General features: G+C 33.3%; 1 protein-coding gene across 1 annotated transcript in view; it reads left to right on the top strand.

Moving 5' to 3' along the window:
* Window positions 1–23,651, top strand: part of LRRIQ1 (leucine rich repeats and IQ motif containing 1) — a 180,109-nt gene extending 156,458 nt beyond the window's left edge. Inside the window, exons 23-25 of the mRNA XM_061205523.1 lie at window positions 11,266–11,395; window positions 13,909–13,969; window positions 23,499–23,651. Coding sequence (XP_061061506.1) covers window positions 11,266–11,395; window positions 13,909–13,969; window positions 23,499–23,651 — 344 coding nt within the window. The remainder of the gene's footprint in view (window positions 1–11,265; window positions 11,396–13,908; window positions 13,970–23,498) is intronic.
* Window positions 23,652–24,092: the final 441 nt, after the last annotated feature.

Below are 24,092 nucleotides of genomic sequence, written 5' to 3'. Positions count from 1 at the left end.
ATATCTGATAAATCCACTACCTTCATGATTCAATGGGCCGATTTTATGGTTTTTTTTTTCTGTTGATTCTCACTCTAATGGCTTATTTCCCAAGGTGTTTAGTGACTTTTGTTATTGTTTTAATTAGTTTGTGTTCTTTAGATCTGTATTAATGGGAATTTTTAGAGGTGTGAGTTTAACCCATCCAAGTCAGAAAGATTTTTGACTACTTCAGCCAGTTACTAGAGGGCACATTCCCCCTTAGCCTGGAGAGATAACTCGTAAGCAGTCACTTGCTACAACTATATATTTTCTTTTTGTAATTTTTCAGCAATATTTTTAATTTTATTTTTAATAAAAAGTATATATATTTAAAGTGTACAGCCTGATGACTTGGTATACATAGGTAGAGAAAAATGATTACAAAGCCAAGCTAACTAAAGTATCATATCTTCACGTAGTTATCATTTTGTGTGTGTGTGATGAGAGCACGTGAGAGATTTCCTCTTTTAGCAAGTTTTCAGTATTCAATGCAATATTTTTAACTATGGTTATCATGCTGTACAATAGCTCTCTAGACTCATTCATCCTTATATTTGTGTTTTCTTGTCACTTCTCACTTCTGAGGATTTCTCTACCTTTTTTACCAGCTCAAACTTTCATTTTAAAATACTTTCTGGAGCATTGATGTTACCTAACTTCAACACTTACTATAAGCCACATTAACCAAGACAGTGTGGTAGTGGCAAAAGAATATACAAATAGATCAATGAAACAGATAGACAGGTGAGAAATAGACCCACACAAATATAGTGAACTGATCTTTGATTAAAAAAAACAAAGGTAATACAATGGAGAAAAGATAAGTCCATTCCAACTCTTGGTGCTAGAACAACTGGACTTCCACATGCAAAAATTAAAAGAAAAAAAAAAAGAGTAAGAATCTAAACACAGACCTTATACTTTCACAAAAATGAACTCAAAATGGATCATAGACCTAAATGCAAAACTCAAAACTAAAAATTCCTAGGAGATAACGTATTAGAAAATCTAGGTGACCTTGGATTTGGTGATGAACATTTAGATATAATATCAAAAGCATGATGCAGGAAATAAATAATTAAAACCTTCTGCTCTGTGAAAGACACTATCAAAAGCATGAGAGGGCAAGGCATAGACTGGGAGAAAGTATCTGCAAAAGATACCTGATAAAGGACAGTTATCCAAAATATAGCAAAAATTCTTAAAACTCAACAATAAGAAAACAACCAACCTGGTTTTAAAAATGGATAAAAAAACTTAAAACAACGCTGAGATAGCACTACACACCTATTAGAATGGCCTAGGTCCAGAGCACTGACAACACCAAGGAAGATACACAAATTCATGAAGCATTCCATATTTTGCTTTTCTTTCTAATGTTCATGAATGACAAAACTAAGGCTCTGATAAGGGAGGTGACTCACCCAATTGAGGGCCCTTCCCACTTTAAACCCCACCCACAATTCCTCTTCTACAAAAAATAAAAGAGCTCCACAAATCAATATTTATCTAAATAGTTTAAAGTTAAAAGTTAATTTTGTAGGGAAGTCCTATAATTACTACCTTGACTTCTTTCTCCACCAGACTGTGAATAAAGCAGTAATGCTTTTCATGAATGGAGGCCCTGATTCATTTACAAATGCAGTTCTGCTACATAAAGTTGTATCTTTCTTGGGTAATATGATAAAAGATAAAAATTTTTCATTAATGAGTATCCACTTAGAAAACTCTTAAGTCTTCAGCAGGCTATGGGATACTTGCTTAAATTATTACCAATGAAAAACAATAAGTCTGGGGCCAGGTTTATTAGTCTCTGATATGTTGTTACTCAAATTGTGAAAGAAAATTATTTTTACTTACATTTACTTATTTTTTTATAATCAAGCAATACTTTAATTATTCAGTGTTTCATATGATGTTATCTCTACCTGTAACAAAAGTGTATCTGTATTCTTAAGTTTGGCAAATACAGAAATCATCAGATGCAGAAAATTAATAAGTAATCAATGAGAAATATATAGGAATGTATAAACATATACATTATGAGCATTTCTGTTTTATAGCTATTCAAAAACAATGATTACAATGATAAAAGTGTCTAATTGGGTTCATCAAGCCTCTATCATTAATGTACCAATGTAATACCACTTATTGGCTTCTTTTGAAATAAAACTAGTAAAGAAAATTAATCACCTACTTGGCCTCCATTAATAAATATACATGAATTAGAGATGTCTTTTTAACCAAAGAGTAGAAACTTTTAGATACAACAGGGAGCTGAAGTCTAAACTATACCAAACAAACAAACAAACAAAAAAACAAAACACAGGTGGCAGTAATATTTATGTGGCCATTATAACCATATTATTTTGAAAGCCAACCTACTTACATCATCAGTTTCTCCATTATTCTATTGGGTGGGCCCTAGTTTGGATGACCTACTACATTAACACTCCCTGAGGGAGTCTAGGTTGGATAGAGGAATATTCTCCATGGATAATTAAATTGAGAGAGTGAAACAGAAGAGAATCATGTCAATGGAGCCTCCTTCATGGTTATTACTGAGCAACTGCTAAAAATTATTTGAAATAACTTCAAATCAATTAGAACTGTGTACCCTTCTTATCTTTTGGAAATTAATTCTTCTGTATTAAAGACACACTAAAATCCTCATATATTATGAAATAAATACATTTAAAAAAATACCTGAAGCAGATTTAGAATTCTGGGAAGGAGGACTTCCTGGACTCCCCCAGAAAATTTTTCTGTCTAATTTTGTGGTTAGTCCTGGAATCTTCCCCTCCTGACAGTGACACCCTGAAACCTTGATTTTAGCCTAGATTTAGAAACTTCTACAGATAGTCCCACCTCCAGGGTAGGTAAGTCTTAGCCTGTGATAACTGAGATAGCATTAAAGCTATGCATAATGGAGCTCATTTCACTTTAAAAAAAAGAAAAGAAAAGAAAAGAAAAATGGCTACAGTTATTAAATCCATACTAAATGTGCAGCATTGTATGTGTTCTATTATTTTATATTGTTAATATATCCATTTTAAGAGGAGAAAACTGAGGCAGAGAGGGGGTAATTTGCCCAACATGACACAGTAAGTGAAAAGTCAACTTACTATGTGCTAATTAGTTGCTAGGCAGATAGAAAGATGAATAATGTATAGCTTTCCTTTATAGACTGAATTAATTTATTCTATAATTATTTTCTTATATGTCACAAATCAAGGGCCTCGTCTAGTGAAAAGCTCAGTGGTGTGCCTGATTCATGAGAAACAGTGGAAAGCAATCTTAGACAATGGCTATCTGGTAGTTCTTAAAACAGTGTCCTGTTGATACTTTTATTAGTATTACTTAGAAATGGGTAATTCTGCCGATACCATGGCAGAGAAGGATCAGTATTACCAACTTTCCCTTTTACCTCAGGCTCCAATAGCATTTAGCACCACCCTGTTACAGATTCTGTCATTTAAAACTTTGATATTTTGTTCATCATGGATTTTTGCATTAATTTTGCTTTTAAAATATTATTTATCTCGATTACTGATTTTTTTTTGGCACTCCCTTAACTTTTGTGCTAAGGCAAGTACCTCATTTACCCCACTTGCCTTATCCTAGTCTCAGCCCTGGTTAACAGCAAATATGGAGACACACCATACATGAACAAGCCTGCTATTTTCTTGAGTTATGTGGCTGTCACAGGAGAAACCAAAGAACCACTCTTTATGTAGTAGTTGATACTCCTCTATAAAGACATTAATGAGGAGATACAGCTCAACTGAACAATACAATTGGGAAAACATATCCTCTCAGGTAGAATTATACATAAATACAGAAGGCTTATAACTGTTTAATAAGCACAACTATACCCACTTTGTAAAAGAATGATTCTGTTATTCCAGAGGGATTTGCTTAAAGCTAGCAATTCCATAGTATTGAAAGTTATGTCTTACAAAATCCATGTATTTTAAAATGTATAATTTAGTAACTCACTTTTGTTTTTCTTTGCTTTCGTAAGGGTCATTCATACACTTTATGTATTACCCAACACCCCCCAAACAGATGAATTTTGAAAATTCAAATGTCAGAAACTAGCAAGTATTTTTTATTCTAGTACTTTTTTTTTTAACCCTCTTTGCCATAAAATTTAGTGAAATATGTAAAGGAGTGATTAGAGCTGCAGTTAGCCTTTGACCTTTACATATAGTTTGGCTCTGTTGCCCAAATTTCTGTTTTTAAACTCTTGTACCAACAGTCCTCTTCTTTATTCATACAGTAATTTTTCTTTAGTGATCAATTACATACATATTTAAGTATATTTTAAAAGAATAGAAATGTTGCTTGTCATACACAAATGGCTCTTAGAGAGTTATTGGTTTCATGCCAGTGCTGTCAACTTTCCAACAACAGATTGGATTGGTTAAGAAAGAAGCCATAAACAGCCTATCAACAAGTATTTATACAGATGTTAATGAATTTAAAATTCTGTTAGTATAACATTTATGCCAAACTCCAATTTTATTTGTCCTTTATTGTAAGGTATGATGCAATAACTTCTTTTAATAAACACATGCAGACCACTTACACTTTATAATGTAAATCATATTTTTACTATTCCCAGCATAAGATACATAGAATCAGCCATTTATCAAAGTTACCAAAAATATTTCCGTCACATGAAGCATTTTGCTCAGTATGCAACCACGTCCTTCAAAAGCTTTTGCTAAAGAAATGAACTCATCTCCATCCATGAAACCAAGAGTATTTTGTTACTATATTACTGAGAAAGGCCATTAAGAGAAAAGAAAATAGTCATGGGAAAGTCACTATATGTATTAAAAATATAAATAATTAGCTTCTTTTTGTGTGCCCCAAATGATAATTGAATCCTAACCTCCCTCTGTAAATTTAGAAAACTGATTAATTTGAGGCATATGAGTTTAATGAACACTTATTTTGCTTTTCATGAAGAAAAAAAATATTTCCATTAATTTAAAAAAGACTTCATTTCTTTTTTTAAAAAAATAAATTTATTTATTTTTGGCTGCATTGGGTCTTCATTGCTGCACGCAGGCTTTCTCTAGTTGTGGCGAGCGGGGACTACTCTTTTTTTTTTGAATTTTATTTTATCTTTTTATACAGCAGGTTCTTATTAGTTATCAATTTTATACATATTAGTGTATATATGTCAGTCCCAATCTCCCAATTCATCCCACCCCCCCCGCCCCCGCCCCCACCCCCACCCCCACCCCCACCCCCACCCCCACCCCCACCCCCACCCCCACCCCCACCCCCACCCCCACCCCCACCCCCACCACAGGGGCTACTCTTCGTTGCAGTGCGCAGGCTTCTCATCGCAGTGGCTTCTCTTGTTGCGGAGCATGGACTCCAGGAGTGTGGGATTCAGTAGTTGTGGCTTGCGGGCTCTAGAGCGCAGGCTCAGTAGTTGTGGCACACGGACTTAGTTGCTCCGCGGCATGTGGGATCTTCCTGCATCAGGGCTCGAACCTGTGTCCCCTGCATTGGCAGGCGGATTCTTAACCACTCTGCCACCAGGGAAGCCCCCCAAGACTTCATTTCTTTTGGAGAACTTCTTAAAGCTGAACTGCTTTCTTCTAGGATTGTGTACATTGTCAACGTTTTATTTATAAAGTAGCTATACACACACACACACACACACACACACACACATACATATTGTTTTTAATTTACTACCTTTGGTTGTCAATTTTTATCCCAATCTAGTTCTGACTTTCAGAGCTGAAGTTTCTATTATAATAATTAAGTTAATCACATTTAGACATGTGTTATTCTCCACAATGCACAGGTTCATCTACATGCTAAAAATCTAAATTCCAACTCTACATTTCTCAGAGAACATTAATCAACTATGACAATCACTCTGTAATTTTACCAATATTTGTTGAGCACCATCCTACTATGTATCACTTAAAAAGTGTATATTCTAGTAGGCAAAACAGATACATGAATAGGTAAGTAAAGTATAATAAATGCTATCATGGGGTCTCTATATTATCCTTTGGAGGGCATCTCTAACCTAATTTGGATAAGGAATGGAAGTGTTCAAAGATCAGGAGCTTACCCCAAAGAATGTAATTTCTAAACTAAGACCTGAAGACCTGAAGTAAGAACACCATTGATAAAGTGGATAATCCCAAACACAATGTCTATAGGCAAAAAAGATCATTTTGAGTAATTATAATACATCTGGGTGATTGAGGCAGGAACTTAATAGATGTGTCTGAAGGTATAAGGAAGGCCTGTATGCTATGCGAAATGTTTTGAACATTATCCAAAGATAGTAGAGAACCAGGAGTTCAACCTCTGAAAGAGCAAACTAGACGTGTACTTTAGCAAGACCATTTGCAGTATGGAGATATATAAGTGGGACCAAGGCCAAATGGAAAAAGACCAGTGAGAAGGCTGTTACAGTAACTAAGAAGAGATGATAGTAGCCTGAATTTAAATAGTCACAATGCAAATATCAGAAATTTGACGGAATGAAAAGAATTTAGAAGGTAAAATCTGCAGCTGAAGGGTGAGGAAGAATGCTGGTTCAGTACAACACTCTGGTTTCTGAATTTTACATTGACGATGATGGTAGAATTATAGGAACTTAGAAAAGGTGGGATAATACATGAGTTCAGCTTTTTACATATTCTGTTTAAATTATCTGTAGGATACCAAAGTGGAGAGATTTTGGATGGATACATTTCAGAAGGAGATAAGGAAAGTGATTGAAGAACTTGAATGAATATCCTCTTACAGGAAGATTATAACCAAGGGATAAGATAGGGCCAGGATAGTACCCCAGAGAAGAATCCTGAGAGTGGAAGAGATAGCAAAGGAAGATGAGCCCTTGAAGGAAACTGGGGTTTAGACAAAAGGGCAGAGAAAAACCAGATAAGTGGAATTAAACAAGACTCAAAGGAAATAATCCTTTTAAGAAGGAAGACGTGAACAATGTATAATATTACAGAGGAGTCAGTAAGAATTTCAAAAAGTCCCAAAGATTTAGCAGTACTAATGATCTCGGTGTGAACGGTTCCAGTGAAATGGTGTGGGGAGGAAGCCATATTGCAGTGAGCTGAAGCACGAATGTCAGTAAGTCAACAGAGACTCTCACTCACTCCTGTTCAAAATGAGGGCAGTGGGGATGAAAGGAGGAGCCAGGTATTACTGAGATACCCAGAAGGGAGACTAGACCCAGTTTCTGGATTAGATGTCATTACATAAGGAATGAGCAACCAAGGTTTACTCCAGAATATCTGGTCTGAATGACTTGGGAATTCAGGAGAAAAACCAGACTTAGTAGGATGAAAATGATAAAAACAAGTTGTGATTCTGAAGTTCAGCTGGATCTGAGAACAGGAATAAGATAGAGGTTGGTGATATCTAGTTCTCTAAGCTGCCAGCCTCCTGAGGCAATAAACAGTGCATATCTAATTGACTGGCATCAAAAGCCAGCACAATACCAGGCATGGGGTGTGGTGGTGGACAGCAGGGGTGCGGGTGCTCCTAGATACTTGCAGAATGACAAGCGTCAACATCTGAAGGAACACAAATATAAAGGAGCCTGAAAGGAAGCACTCAAAGTCTGATGTTCCAAAGTCCTGCAGAGAAGAGAGTTTTAAGACGAAGAAAATGTTCTGTGTAGTTGAATTCAGCAGAGAGGCCAATGAAGATAAGGAATAAATGTGTTTGGTAGATAAGATGGTTTAAGGCCCTCATAGTAAGGACAGTTTCAATTTGACAAAATCAGATTGCAATAAATTAAGGAAGAAATGGAAAGGAAAGACCGAGTAGATTCCCCTTAAAAGAATTCTGTTAACAACCGGTATCTTTTAGTGTGAAAGACAAAATATTAGAAGAGTATAGAATTTGTCCCTGAAATCTTATGTGTTATTTTATATAAGTTTATCAAATTGGGAGATACAAACCTATAAATTATGAGAGGAAAATTGTTTATAGTTTAGAAAATATTTAGCAAGTAGATAAATTTGGATACCTAGAGAAGAAAATATTTGCACCAGTGATAACAGATAAAGGACTATGAATGTCAGTTGAAACCAAAAATGGAAATACTAGAATCCAGCATATAATTGGGGAGAACAAGAAAGATATTTTACACTTTATGACCTATAATTGGTAAATAATCATATGGAATCACTTTCAATCTCACTAGCAGTAGAGACATATAAATTAAAATCATATTAGACTATATTTTTCTCAAATTATCAACAGCTTTAAAATATTTAATATCCCAATGTTGACTAGGGGCTTAGTGAAATGAATAACCTCATATAGCAGGTGGTAAATTGGTGAAAGATTTTAAAACTATTTGACAATATAGATTATATTGTGTTCCTCAAAATATTTATAACTTCAGACATGTTATCTTTAATTCCACCTGAAAAAGTGGATTAATTAAATAGAATAATTAAAAACCTTCATGTAACAAGTTAGTACCTCACAGTGTATAACCCCTAAAAGTATTTTCAGGATGAGATTTCCATTACATAGAATGCATTTGTTATAGTACTAACTGAAAAGTAGAATGTATAGGATACATACAATTGTATGTAAACAAAAAACAAATCTATGAACAAAAGAACTAAAAGAAAATGCCTTAAAAGTGTTATCCAGTTGTTGTCTTTGAATAGTGGGGCTTTCTGTGGATTTTCTTTTCTTTGACTTTTTAGTTTTCAGTATTTTTTAAATCGTCTATTATGAAAACATTTTATTTTTATAATAAAAAGTTTAACAATTTGTTTAAATAAAATTATTAAAATGTGTGTTTTGAAGTAAAGCAGCATATATAGACTGTAGTAACTAGGGGAGAGCAGGAATCAAAAGGAGACCTTTTTTCTTAAGTTGATGGTACGAGAAATTTATGAAGACCCAGAGAAGTAGGAAAGAGCAGTAGATAGGCAGTAGCTTCGAGTTTTGCAGACCGAATGATGCTTCTTCTAAAACCAAGAGGATTTATTGGGGAGCCTGAGTAGAAAGTGATAAGCATCTGTTAAGTAATCCGGGTCACCATCATTCTTCCTACACAAGATGCTAAAAGCAAGCTTCAAGGAGTAAATACTACTTTCTCCTCAGTGACAGGGGTAATCCTAAAATGGTTTAGCGAAAATCATTTGCCAGAATCATTTCCTCCAGCATTTGAATGGCAATATGTTTGAATATATCCAACCAATATCACCACTATGCTAGTTCTCTTTTTTACACTGAACGCATGCCAATCTACCGATCTATGCCTTCAGGTTAAAAGGGTTAATATGAATTGGACCCTTACAGTGAAATCTCTAATCTTTACCCAGGGATTGTTGTTTAGAACCTCGGCTGAGTTCTGATATAAAACCACTTAGGGTTTATGGAGTGTTATCGTAGAGTTGAGGAAAACTTTTCAGAATGAACACTTTAAAAAGGGACTATTGCAAGCATATGTCACTATTTTTAAAAACAGAAAGACGTAGAGATAATTTTTATTTTCAGCTAAAAGTACACTTGCTACAAAACGATTCTCTACATATCAAGAGTAGGTAAGTTTCCAGTCGTGGGTTCAGTTGATTATCAGGGTCACTGATTCCTCACTACTATCTGTCATTGTACTCATGGGTTCACCATTTGGTCTAGTCAACTGAGAAAGGCAGATAAAAGGCTGGGACTCTGCTGGCGAAGAGACTTAATGCTTAATGCAGTGTGGGTGTAGCAACCCCAAATCTTCCCTTTGTTTGAGTCTTTTTTATAGTTTCTTTATAAGGAAGGCCATTTATCAAAATGGTGTCTGCTCATGGATGCAGTGGTCAGCCCTTGAAAGTGAAGTAATTGTGCATTCAATACAGCAACTATGGAGGGATTGGCTTAAACTCAGGAAGAAGGGGTATGACCATTTTAGAAACATAAGGTGGCACAAGAAGTTAACAGGAAGTTAACTTTACTAAGTAACGTAATTTAGAGAAAAAAAATCTTGATTTGTAGCTTTCCTGAGAACTGGCTCCAGTATCTCTTTGGACTGAAAACTAGAGTCATTTCACTAATACAACAGTAACTTTTATGGAATAAAAAGACATGATGAATGTACCGTCCTCAACATATTCAGAAAGACAGATGCTAAATGTGTGCATACATGTGTGATGTGTCTCTGTACAGCACCAAGCATTCAAAATAGGCTTTGCACCATGCTCCATTTGTTTTCCGAACAACTTGCAAATATAAAATGACTTTCTATGTACCAAGATCTATAATGAAAGAATAATTCCAATTAATAAATTGACATTTTAAACATCAGGTTTTAAATTATAGAATTCCTGTGAGTTTGATTACCATGAGTTAGTTTCAAGAGGTACCTTCTCTGGTGTACTGTCAGTCAAGCCTACAATGCTAACAAGTCCCTAAGCATCGTTATGGCACCAAAAAAGAGGCAGTCTAAAAACTCAAGAGAAGTGCTCTAAAACAACAGGTCTTCATTGTAACTCAAATGCATGACATTGATGTAGCAGCAATGTCTGCAGGATTATTTTTGAAAAATACAAACATATATATAGTAAATTTAAATGTGAATATAACGGTCAGATTTTTCTTTTTCTTTCATTTTCTTACTATTTTATTTTTCTTTATATTTGTTATCTTGTGTTCCTACCTTGTATAATTTCTCCTCTTGCATATTCTCCATACCCATCTTCACTGTTACGCTTTCCCCCCTCCATCTTTGAAATCACTGCTATGGCATTAGCACAGGTTTCCTAAACCAAATATAAATGATATCCTAACTTAAGTATTGTACTAGCTTACACAAACCAAGCTTAGTTTTACATAGAATTAAAATTCTGTTTTGAAAATCCTCAATATAATTTATAAATTCTACATATGGATAAGATAGCATGAGAACAATTAGACTTTAAATTCCGTCTACCAAAAGTAATTATTTGTATTTTCTAAAACACTAAAAAACAAGCCCTATAAAATGTAGGTTGCACTAAAACAACTCCTTTATTTTTCAATATAGTTGGGCTTGAAACTCAAGCTGGAAAAGCACTTAATGTATAAGTGACTGACATTATTTCTCTTACAGATGATTTAGCTCCTATGAATTAAATTGTCTTGTTTTTCTTTTTTTTCTTGTGATAAAATTGTTAGCCTAGACTGAACTGCTTGGCCAAAATTTGATCTCTTTAAATAACAAATAAAATTTCCATATTTTTTCCCTAGGTAAGGAAGAAGAATTTATGTATAAGGATACCACTGCAAATGAAAAATTAGAAAGGAATAAAGACTATACATACCAATGGCTTCATACACAGGTTGGGCTTCATGAAACCAGTTCCAGAAACATGAAATGGTGAGGTCATTTCCTTTAAATTAGATTTTTGTATTGCAAATACATCTTGAAAACTGAAACCTAGGTTAATTGTACTAAAACAAACATGACTTTATATAGCCAAAGGCCAATACTCTACATTGCCAGGTTATAAATGGCCTCTTATGTAGAACAGATTTGATCGTTCTTTATATTTTTCACCATAAAATATTCAAGAACTTAGTTTCTGTATTGCTTAAAACCAACACAAATGATTGATGGTGATGATGAACCACACAAATAATTCTACTTTATAAAGTAAAATGCATGGTATCGATTAACTGTTTATAAATATCATATGTATTGGAGGTTATAGTATTTTATTTTATATTATTTTTGTTATCATTTATGTTTGGCAGTTAAAATTATGATTCAACCCTGATGCTGCCACTTTACCAGTCATGTAACTGATTTTCAATGATGTCTCAATGCTTTAGTTTCCTCTTCTCTATAGTGAGATGATAATATCTTATCTCTCTACTTCACAATAGAAGTGAGCTCTCAAGGTTGAGGGTATCAAATGTTGATGTCCCTTAGCGCAAACAAGGTGCCTTAAGCATAATAGGTAATCAATAAATTTTTATTACATTAATGTATGTATTAGTTTTCTAGGGCTGCCATAACAAAATACCACAGATCGTTTGGCTTTAAGAGCAGAGATGTATCGATATTTTCTCACAGTTCTGGAGGTTATAAGTCCAAGATGAAGGAGTCAGCAAGTTTGGTTTCTTTAGAGGTCCGTCTCCTTGGCTTGCAGATGGCTACCTTCTCACTGTGTCCTCACATGACCATCCCTCCACCTGTGTTATCTGTGTTTTAATCTCTTCTTACAAGGACACCAGTTATATTGGATTAGGGCCCACCCCATGACCTTATTTTACCTTAAGTACCTCTTTAAAGGCCCTATCTTCACATAGTCATATTCTGAGGTATTGAAGATTAAGATCTGAACATATAAACTTTGAAGGAACAAAATTCAGCCCAAAAAATGTAACGTAAAGCAATTATGTGCATAACCACTAAACCAAAGTTTTAAGGAAAAAGAAGTCTGGATATAATATTTTGACATAAATTTTTTAAAATTGAAGTATAGTTGATTTACAATGTTGTGTTAGTTTCAGGTGTACAGCACATACATATTCTTTTTCACGTTCTTTTCTCTTATAGGTTATTACAAAATATTGAGTATAGTTCCCTGTGCTATACAGCTGACATAAATTTTTAAGACTTTCATTTTAGCTACATATATCCACAAAACAGTAAAAAAAAAAAGTGCTATTATAAGCATTTATTAAATATGTAAACCAGTATTGAATCTAAATGTAGATGACACTTTGGAAACGTTTCCAGGGATTGTGGGTGATAACTATTTAAATGAGTAACAAACAAACAAATCTACAATTATGAGGGCTAAAACTTAATTTAAAAGAAAATTATAGTGTGCAAAAATGCAACCTTTTTTAATAATATATACGAATGGAAACCTTTGTATGTAGTCAATTCTATCCATACAATTTCTTTAAAAACATGGAAAAGAAAGTGAAGAATGAAAGTGAAATTAAAACATTTCAAAATCTGGATTGTTATATCCTATTTCATTGTGAGCAAAGAAAGTAGGAATAAAGCAATCAACATTTGAGAATTTTTTATTTTGCTAAGTATTCTAATTAATGCAAGCACAATTTATTTTATGTTTGTATTAATCAATTTAGCATAATTCATAACATGACATTCTTAGGACTGTAAACAAATATAGTATAACCCATAGCTTACCATCTGTATTAACCAGGTGTAAGAGGTCTGGTTTAGAAATATAAAAGCATCTGTATAGATAATGTGAAAAATACAAGCAAAATGTTTCAGGATGTATTTTAGATATGCTTAAACATTTCACAACATCCCTTACTCCTAAATAAGTTATGTTTAAACATATACTGCAACAGGAAATTGTTGATGGATTTTCTGTTTTGAAAATATAATATAATATATAAAAGAAGATATAGGTAGTAATATTTTAAGCAAAATTGTTTTCAAAAACAGAAGTTCTTGAAAAGCCAAATATCAACAGAAGTTCATTGTGAGCATTAGTATAATGCCTTAAACACACCAGAGCTATTTTAAAAATAGGAAGTTTTGCCTTTCTTATAAGTAAGATATATAAGTACATGTAGTAAAATATTTATATTTTCTATAATTTATTAGCTATGGTTATTGGTACTTTCAGATTTTTGATCTGTGTATGTGTTTATGTTCGGCAAAGAAGGGTGGCATTAAAGTGTTGTTTAGAAATTTAAATTTCATGTCAAACTGAATTTTAAAATGACTATGAAAAGATGGAAATTTGTATGTATCTTTGCATGTCACCTAATTTAAGAAAACTATTATTTCCATTTTGTAAATTATTGATTTCTCCCAAACTTTTCATTGGGCATGTCTTTCATAGTCTTCCTCTACATTTATATAATGATATGATTTCTGTTTTTGTCACTGTGCAGCAATCACTTCTTGCCCGAGTTAGATCCAGATGTACTTAATGGTGGAAGAGTTCAGCTTGTGGTAAGAAATGTGTTTAAAGTTCAGAAAAAATGTTGTGCACACCAGTACTCAATAAATGGCACTTTAAGATATGTCCATAAGTAGTGTAAATTATGAAAATACCACAGCTGTATCTTTTTGGGATAATGTCAAAATGCTATGTATTAAAATAGTACCATGTTTTCTTGGCTTGTAATATAACTTTGAAGTATGATATTACTTTAAAATATTAATTCTATATGGCAGATTTTAAAATATTAGCATGCTACCATATTTTTAAAAATACTCTGGACAAGAAGTTGTATAATAACATTATTTTCTAGAATATTTTAAGAGTAGGATATTTGAGGGAAACAGCAAATTACCCTCACAACTCAGGAAATCAAACCAGATAAAAATTAGAAAGTAATTGTGAACTCAACCATTCTAAGTAATAAAGTGTAAATTATTGGAGCTCAGGACTTCCCTGGTGGTCCAGTGGTTAAGACTTCGTCTTCCAATCCAGGGGGTGCAGGTTTCTATCCCTGGTGCGGGAACTAAGAGCCCCCATGCCTTGCGGCCAAAAAACCAAAACATAAAACAGAAGCAGTATTGTAACACATTCAATAAAGACTTTTAAAAAAATGGGCCACATCAAAAAAAAATTATTTTTTAATTGTTGGAGCTTTAGGAACAACCAAGTTCTAACTTGGTCACCAGAGTGTAGACTCTAGACAGTATAACTAATGGGCATTGCAAAAGTCAATTGAACTATATATATGCTATTAGAAGGAAGACTATATAAACAGAAGGAGAATGGCCAATATGGAGTCTAGAGAAAGAGTCCCCAAACAAGAAATTTTAAATGTGTTTCCAGAAATTTCCAGAGAAGAGGTTACCCTAACCAATGATGGAAGTGTGTGGCCTCCTTGGCAGGTGAAAATGGATGCATCAAGTGACCCTAACTTTATGGCACCTTCCATTTATATCAGCTAGTAAATATTCCTTGCTCAGATTCTACATTCACCAAGAAAACTGATTATAATTTAACTTACCGTGCAGAATTTAGTGTAAAAAGATAATGTATTCCCTAATGGGAACTAGTATTATCATATCCAGAGCAGTTATTCATCATTCTCATGAATAACTCATTCAAGGAGTTTTCCTGAAAGAGGAGAAAAATTAGGACAATAGCTAAAATTAGTGTGTTTATGAAAATATATAGAATCTATGTACATATTTGAAATAATCACTCAGCAAGTATTTTCTTGCATTTTAATAGAGATCCCTGTGGCAGAGTGACATGTAGATTACCCTAGGAAAATTGGTACTTCAGGCTATTAACACCCTACATGTTATTGACTAGCACTTTTGCACAGATTTTTGTGTGGCCACTTTGGAGCAAGGATGGGGAATATAAAAGTGCCAAGGAATGCCAGGATAAAGGAAGGGATATTACATTTAATTATTATACCTCTAAAAATGAATGAAAACAGATTGGGTAGATTACTAATCAAAATGGTTCTATGAGATTAATGCTCTGACATTAATCTCCTTCCTCCCTATCCCACTATATTATACTACCTACAAATGTATGGCAAATACATAACAATGATAAATGATTTTTTTTAATATGTTGAAGAGGTACAGCTGAACACAAAACAAGGTAAGTATTAATAGTAGTAGAACAGACTTTTTTTTTTTTTGAGTCAAGACAGGGGAATGGATCAAGGATTTATGGTAAAAGGATACTGGGGTAATTGAAGGTCAAGAGTGGAAATCATGCAGCGTGTTGGAGAATAAAAACACCCTACTAGTGGGGGAACTTGTACAGATAATTGCACAACTGGGACCAGACCATAACTAAGAGGAAAATCTTAAAATTTTAAAAAGCTGCAACTGCTGCTACTATAAGATCCTCAAAGACATAAGAATAACACCCATAATAAAAGGACAGAAAATTATGGAACAAAAATGATCAAATTTTAATTAAAGGAGAGATGGATATGCAAGTAAGCCTATTATAAATTCTGGAAATAAAAAATATCATTGAACTGAACCCTCGACTAGACATCATAGAATAGAGAATTAGTGAATTGAAAGTTTATTTACAAAGGAACAATAGATTGACAGCTAACATCATATCAGAACAAGGTATACCAAAAGACAATGGAGTTATTTCTTAATAATAGGGATGAATATAAATATCATCTAGAATATTCATCACTAAACTTCAAAAGTGAAGACAGTTAGACATAATCAAACACTCAAATGCTGGGTTTTGAGGAAGCTAATAAATAACCTCTCTGTCTTCCAAATGGGATTAAAGCGTATTGTATGACAGACAGGAATGAGAAAAATGGAAACAAGATATTATTTTACTTACTTCCAAATATATACTTCAGAAGGCATGTCATAGAGCTAGACAATTATATTGTTTATTAAATTTATCCCCCCAAACGCTAGCATTTTCCTGCAGAAACAGTCATAGTTCAGGTTCTCCAGAAAACATACTCTGAGATTCTGATATTTGAAAGCAGGATGTTAATTGGGGAAGGCTTTCAGGAACAACTCCTTTGAGGGATGAAAAAAGCAGGATTGAGCAGAAGGAGAAGGTGAATTGCAATAGAGTTAAATGATAAATCTTAACATTAATATGTGCAAGGCCCCTACAATGGTAACCATCAAACATTGCTTGTAAAAAAATCAAAGATATATACCATATGCATGAATAGGAAGACTCAAATTGTAAGATGTCAGTTCTTTCCAAATGATCTATAAATTCAATAAACTTTTAGAAAGCTTTTTAGTAGAAATGGACAGATTTTTAAAATGGAATTTTAAATATGAAAATGCATAAGACCTAGAATAGTCAATGCACTCTTGAAAAGGAATAGTAAGGAGAGTCACACTATTTGATTTCAAGACTTGCTATCAAACCCCAGGAATCAAGACTGTATGTTATGTTCATAAAGAAAAAAAAAAAATCAATCAATGGAAAAGAATAGAGAGTCCAGACGAATACCATACTTATAAAGTTAATTGATTTCCTTAAAGATACTAAAGCAATTAAAAAGAGGGAAAGAATAATTTTTTCAACAAATAGTGCCAGGCAACTGGACATCTACATGGAAAAAAGAAATGAATCTCGACTCCTACTTCACATCTTACTTAAAAATAAATTTGAGATGAATCATGGGCCTAAATGTAGAAGCTAAAATTATAAAAATTCTTGAAGAAAACATAGTATGGTATTTTCAAAAACCTGAAGTAGGCAAAGATTTCTCAGATAAAACAAAAAAAGCATAATCAAAAAAAGAAAAAGGTAAATTGTACTTCATCAAATTTAAAAGCATTTGTACTTAGAAACAACATTCAGAAAATGAAAGGAAATGGTAAGTCAAACCACATCCTAGGAGAAAAATTCATTCTCCCTCTCCCTCCCTCCTTTCCTCCCTCCCTCCCTTCCTCCCTCCCCCCTTCCTGTTTGTCTTTTTCTTAGCCTTCTTACAATCAATAATATAAAGACAGACACCCCAAGTTATAAAAAAAGTAGCAAAAGGTTTGAGAGACTTCACAAATGAAGATATTTGAATGGTTAATAAACACTTTAAGTTAAAACAACAATGAGGTACTACTACATAGCACTAGAATGGTTAATATTTAAAAGGCAAATGTGGGTAAATATATGGAACAACTAGGACACTCACACATTGATGGTATAGTGAAAAATGATAAAACCATTTGGGAAAATAGGCAGTTTCTTATAAATTTATACATACTCCTACCCTATGACCCATTAATTCTACTCCTAGTTGTTTACCCAGAGGAAATGAAAACAAATGTCCACATAAAGACCTCTATGAAAATTATATAGCAGCTCTATGGATAAAAGCCAAAACATGCAAACAGCCTAAATGTTTATCAACAAGAGAACAGATAAACTGTGGTATATTCTAGCAATGGCATACTTACTCAAAAATGAAAAGAAATAAACTCCCAATACACACAGAAAAATGGGTAAATATCAAAAACAATATAGTGACTGAAAGAAACCAGACACTAAAGAGTGCATACTATATGATTTTAGTTTTATTAAGTTTAAGAATGAGAAAACTAACCTATCCAATGGTGAAAGAAATCAGAACAGTAGTCGTTTTAAGTATGAATTACTGGAAGGAGGCACAAAAGAACTATTTGGTAGTTATATTAGTCAGGGTTCACTAGAGAAGCAGAATCAATAGGATATATATATATCCTATATCCTAAATCTCTAAATAGATAGATGATAGATAGATAGATAGATGATAGATAGATAGATAGATGATAGATAGATAGATAGATGATAGATAGATAGATAGATGATAGATAGATAGATAGATGATAGATAGATAGATAGATAGACGATAGATAGATGATAGATAGATAGATAGATAGATGATAGATAGATAGATAGATAGATGGTAGATAATAGATAGATGATAGATAGATAGATGATAGATAGATAGATAGATAGATAGATGATAGATAGATAGATGATAGATGATAAATATATAGGCCAGAGGGCTGATGGTATAAGTTACAGTTCTAGACCAAAAGTCTTGAAATCAGGTAGTATGAGTCTTCTTACTGTTCTTTTTCAAGATTGCATTGGCTATTCTAGGTCCTGTATACAAAGGTTTTTTACATGTGTGTGTATGTGTATGTGTGTGTGTATATATATATATATACATATATATATATATATATAGAGAGAGAGAGAGAGAGAGAGAAATTTATTAGCAAGCTAGCTAACTAGAGATTTTATAAATATATTTATTTATTTAGTATAAAGAATTATATACTATTTATTATAAGGAATTGGCTCATTTGATTATGGAGGCTGAGAAGTCCCATGATCTGCTGCCTGTAAGATAGAGACCCAGGAGAGCCTGGTGGTGTAGTTCCAGTGTGAGTCTGAAGGCCTGAGAACCAGAACCAATGGTATTAAGTTCTAGTCCAAGTCTGAAGGCCTGAGAGCCAGGAGTGCTCTCCTGGCTCTTATTGTATAAGTTTCAGTCTTAAGACAGGAGAAGACCTATATCTCAGCTTCATCAGTCAAGCAGAGAGATGACTTCTCCCTTCCTCCACCTTTTTGTTCTATTTAGACCCTCAAGGATTAGATGATGGCCAGCCACATTTCTGGAGAGCATTCTGGTATACTCAGTCTGCTGATTTACATACAAATCTCATCCAGAAACATGCTCACAGACACACCCAGAAATAAAATTTAACCAAATATTAAATATTTGGTTATTTAATATTTAATAATTGAACTGAACAATGTAATTAGAAAATGAGCAAAGGGCTTGAATAGTTACTTCACCAAAGAGAATATTCAGATAGAAATAAGCACACGAAACGATTTTAAAAATCATTAATCACTAGGGAAATTGTTAAAGCCACTATATGACACCACTCATAACCTATTAGAGTGGTTAAAATAAAATGCTGACAATACCAAGTGCTGACGAATATGTGGAGCAACTGGATCGTTCATGCATTGCTACTGAGGAAAAAAAATATTCATACGTTGCCACTGGAAAAAAAAAGTGTCAATTTCTTATAAAGTTAAATATATACTTACTTGACTCAGTAGTTTTGCTCCTGAGCATTTTTCCTGGAGAAATGAACTTATGTTCAATCAAAAACCTATGCATAAATGTTCATAGCAGTTTTATTTGTGAGAGCCAAAATTGGAAATGGCTCAAATCTCATTCAGTGAGTGAAAGGATAAACAAATGGTGATACATACATACAATGGATACACAAAAAGGAATAAAAAGCAACAAACAAGAACAAACTCATGTTACACACAAAGACTTTCATGGATCTCAAGAGCATTTTGCTGAGTGAAAGACAATTTCAAAAAGTTACATACTGGGACTTCCCTAGTGGTGCAGTGGTTAAGACTCCTCTCTCCCAATGCAGAGGCCCATGTTCGATCCCTGGCTAGGGAACTAGATCCCACATACATGCCACAGATAAGAGTTTGCATGCCACAACTAAGGAGCCAGGGAGCCACAACTAAGGAGCCCACCTGCCGTAACTAAGACCCAGCACAACCAAATAAATAAATAAATATATTTTTTTAAAAAGTTACATACTGTATGATTTCATTTACATAACATTCTCGAAATTATATAATTATGGTGATGGGGTGTATATTAGTGGTTGCCAGTGGTTAGACTGGGGGGAGGGTATGACTCTAAAGGGAAAGCAAAGGAGTTTCTTTGGGAAGATGGAATAATTGTCTATTCTGATTGTGGTGTTAGTTACATGAATTTATACATGTGATAAAATGTCATAGAAGCATACACAAACCAAAAAAAAAAAAAATATACTGCATGTGAAAACTGGTGAATAAGGTCTGTGGTTTAGTAACGGTATTGCACCAATGTCAATTTCCTGGTTTTGTTAATCAAACTTTGATTATATAAGATATCATTTGGACCAGTTGTGTGGAGGGTATACAGGGAACTCTTAGTACCAATTCTGCAGCTTCTATGAGAGTTTTAAATTCAAAATAAAAATTTTGAAAATGACTGAACTTCATGTTTAAGTTCTGTGCATTTCATTACATGTATATTATAGCCCTGTAAAACTTTTGAAGTGTCTTCCATGCCCACATATGTTACATAACAAGGTCTCTGCCTTATTATATAAGAAAAGGGGCTTGTGCAATGATGACAGTGTATTATGAATGGAGGGGTATGCATACCTCAGCTTTCTGCAACCGAAGATAAAAATATTTTTAAATCACTCATATGTCTAGAAATAATACAAATAATGATGTGGTATGTTCATAGCATATACAATAATTTGCATATTATTCAAACAGTTGAATGAACTAAATCTAATTATTATTACATCTGTAACTATTACAGATGTAATAATGTACAGTGAAAAAAGCAAGTTGCAGAAAAAAGATACCACTTAGGTTAATTTTGAAAATAATACTCTAAAAATTTTTGAATACCTATATATAGAAATACTAAAAGGTAGCTTATAAGTGAACTTCACTTTATAACATTTTATTTCTTTTTTTAAAAAATATCTGGATAATAAGTAAATAGGTATTTATTTTTATCTGTGCTGTTTATGTCTTGACTTCTAAAAATAAAAACTTTTAAAATAAATATTTAATAAAATCTTGTTTATGAAAAAAAGCCGAAGAAAGATGAACTCACTGTTCTTTATTAAATGAGAGACATTCTCTATTTTTAAATTAAGTTGCTTGGTTTGGAGGTGAACCAGGATCCACTTGCTTAGAGAAGTCATGTTCCAAAATTCATACCCCTCATTTCATTGTGAAAATATGAGAAAAAATATTACGAACTTTGTAGATGGGGCTGCAAATGCGACCTGATCAGAAAACAAAGACCAACGAGAATTTTGCAAAATCACTATTTAAATATTTGCTATTGAATTGCATATAAGAAATGTCCTATCTGACATTAACTCAAAACTGTTTATTGTGTTATAACCGTACAGAATGTTTAATATTACAGTGTTTTGGAATTAAACATACATTTTTGTAGAACAGCATTAAAAGCATGGTCGATTATATTCCATTTTTAAGTATATCCATTTTGCATGACATAGAAGAACATATATATTTTCTTTATGATTTCTCTACTCGTTAACAGTAAGAGGAAGAATGGTGTTCAATTTGAAAGCCAGTGTTTTCAGAAATAGAATTTGAATATAAATACATATGCGCTACTGGACTTGTAGCTAGCCTCTTTATGAAATTTCTAGGTTTGCATTTAAGCTGCTAGGTGGCACCGTTGTGAAATTGTGTGTTATTGTTAAATTTCACTTCTAAATTTGATTCCCTGTTATAATCTAGCTTCATTAGTAACTGACATTGTTTTCTACTTTGGAAGAAACAATCTTTTGGATATTAATAGCTTAGATGATAACAAGGTTTTTGGAAGGCATGTGTTCACAAATATTTTCTTGACATGTAGGTATTGTCTTGTTTGGAGGAGGGTGGGATTTCTGCGTTTTAAATAGGTGTAGTGAAATTATGTCATTAAATTGAAGCAAATAAAACCTGATTTTAAAATCCTGAGGCTTACAGATAAAGCCTCTTTAGCCAGCAAGAGAGTCCCCTATGTGGTTAACATGTTTTTCCTTGTTTTGTAACTGGTCTCACCAAAATTGTGGTATTGCTTTGATAGTTCCCCCTTATTCCTGACTGGTTCTTTTGATGTTTTAGTATTGATGGAGCTATTCTAATGGGAACATTAAATACATACTCTTGTGCACTAATTGAAATAAAATCCAGAAAGAATGTGTTACATTTTTTAGACTAAAATCACAAGTGTAAATTGGAAGCCAATTGTTATTTATTTCATTTTCAACAGTTTTCTACTGAGGTTTTTTGACAAAACAGTTGTATCACTTAGCCAGATACATTTTAAAAAGTGACTGATGCTATAGAATGGTTTCTATTCTGAGTTCAGTAATAGCAAATTTGCTCACTTAACAATGAGAAGGTCATGCATATGGGTGGGAAGGTGGGAAGGGGATGTAAAGGGGAAGAGCAAAGATCTGGATCTGAAAGAAGATGATCTTTAGATTCTGGTTTCATGAGTTTTTGTAGCTCATCATATGGGAATAGCTTTTTAACCACAGCGATGGTTTTATGGCTTTATTTCACTCTATTTAAATTTTTCTCACATCAAACCTTAAGGACAATGCTTCCTCACAGGACTTCAAGCATCCTGTGGTTTGGGTGAAATCCCAGCTACTTTGAGGCTGCTTTGCATTCCATCATGGCATTTTCTCCCACTTCAGGGCTGAATCCTGATAAATCCTTACTTAATGATATTAGGCATTATGTAAAAACAATATTTTATAGGCAAGAAGTGACTCTTTCAACTCTTAAGTTCAGCCCAAGATAGTAATAAAAGTTCTGAGAGTAACTTTAGATGAAATAAATTACCTAACACATATGTCCTTAAAATAAAATATCTTGAAACTTCTATCTATCCTTACTCCCAAATTAGACTTAATGTATAGTATTTTTATATTAATAATGACTATAATGAGAAGGTAGAGGTCTTTTGTGACTTCGTAGTATACAATTATGTGATGAAAGGCATTTCAGGGAATTTTATAAGTGGTAAAACATAAATATTGCAGAAAATAATCCAATGTGACATTTCTAACGTTCAATTAAGAATTAAATAATATCCTTGGTAAATAAGTGATGTTAAGTTATTTAAAGTTTCTTTAAGTCAACCTTTAAGATTGATTTTCATCAAAATTACTGTACTAAAGTATTCTCTTTTGTTGTACAGACTCAAATAGCAAACCTCAATTTTAAAATCGGCTCTTATTTGCAAAAAATGCTTTGACATAGTGCATTTGTTCTGCCTGGGCAGCAATAAAGGATTGTGGTATCATTTTGAAGAAGGTTGTTTGACAGAGCCTGTTTGTTTATTTGGGGTAATGTGAGCTGCATTCAGAAAATGCCATATTTTGTTTCATGATTGTATACATTCTCTCCCACTGCTCCCAGGCAAGGCTTGTAAGCAGAGAAGACACGGATTTAGACCTTTTTTCCATGACCAGTGGAAGTGCTTTGTCTGTGAAGAGAGAAAAAAAAAATCAGGCACACAGACACTCAGCAGGATCTTCAAGTAAGTTGTGGTTTCCTTCAGAATTAATTTAGAAATCACAAATGAATTGATGGAAACTAATGCCAGCAAGCATTCTTTTACAGATAAGGGGTAGGATGCCAGCAACCAGAACTGCCCAAAACTATGCATTTGAATTTTTTCCTTCTTTAAATATCTTCTTTTGATATAAACAGAATTAAATTATTTCAAAATTAATAGCATCAGTTTTTATTTTAATTGTATTCTGTGACTCAGTGGTCTACTCCCCCACCCCCCAACCCCCATGGATTGTATTGAATTCTTTGATCATTTAGTTCTAAAAGAATTTGTTTAGGCTAATTGTAAAAAGTTGGATTTATATATCAAAGTAGTGTGTTTTGGTCTTTTGTCATTAATTTAATATATATTGTAAGTAAAGTTTGTTTTTGAAGGAAATTTTTTTTTAAATAACAGATTTTAGATGATAATATTATACTGTCAAAACCATGCTCTTA

This window comes from Eubalaena glacialis, chromosome 11 (assembly GCF_028564815.1).
Source record: "Eubalaena glacialis isolate mEubGla1 chromosome 11, mEubGla1.1.hap2.+ XY, whole genome shotgun sequence".
In the NCBI taxonomy this organism is placed as follows: Eukaryota; Metazoa; Chordata; class Mammalia; order Artiodactyla; family Balaenidae; genus Eubalaena; species Eubalaena glacialis.
Note: the sequence above shows the minus strand (reverse complement) of the source record. Positions and strands in the feature narration are given on the sequence as shown.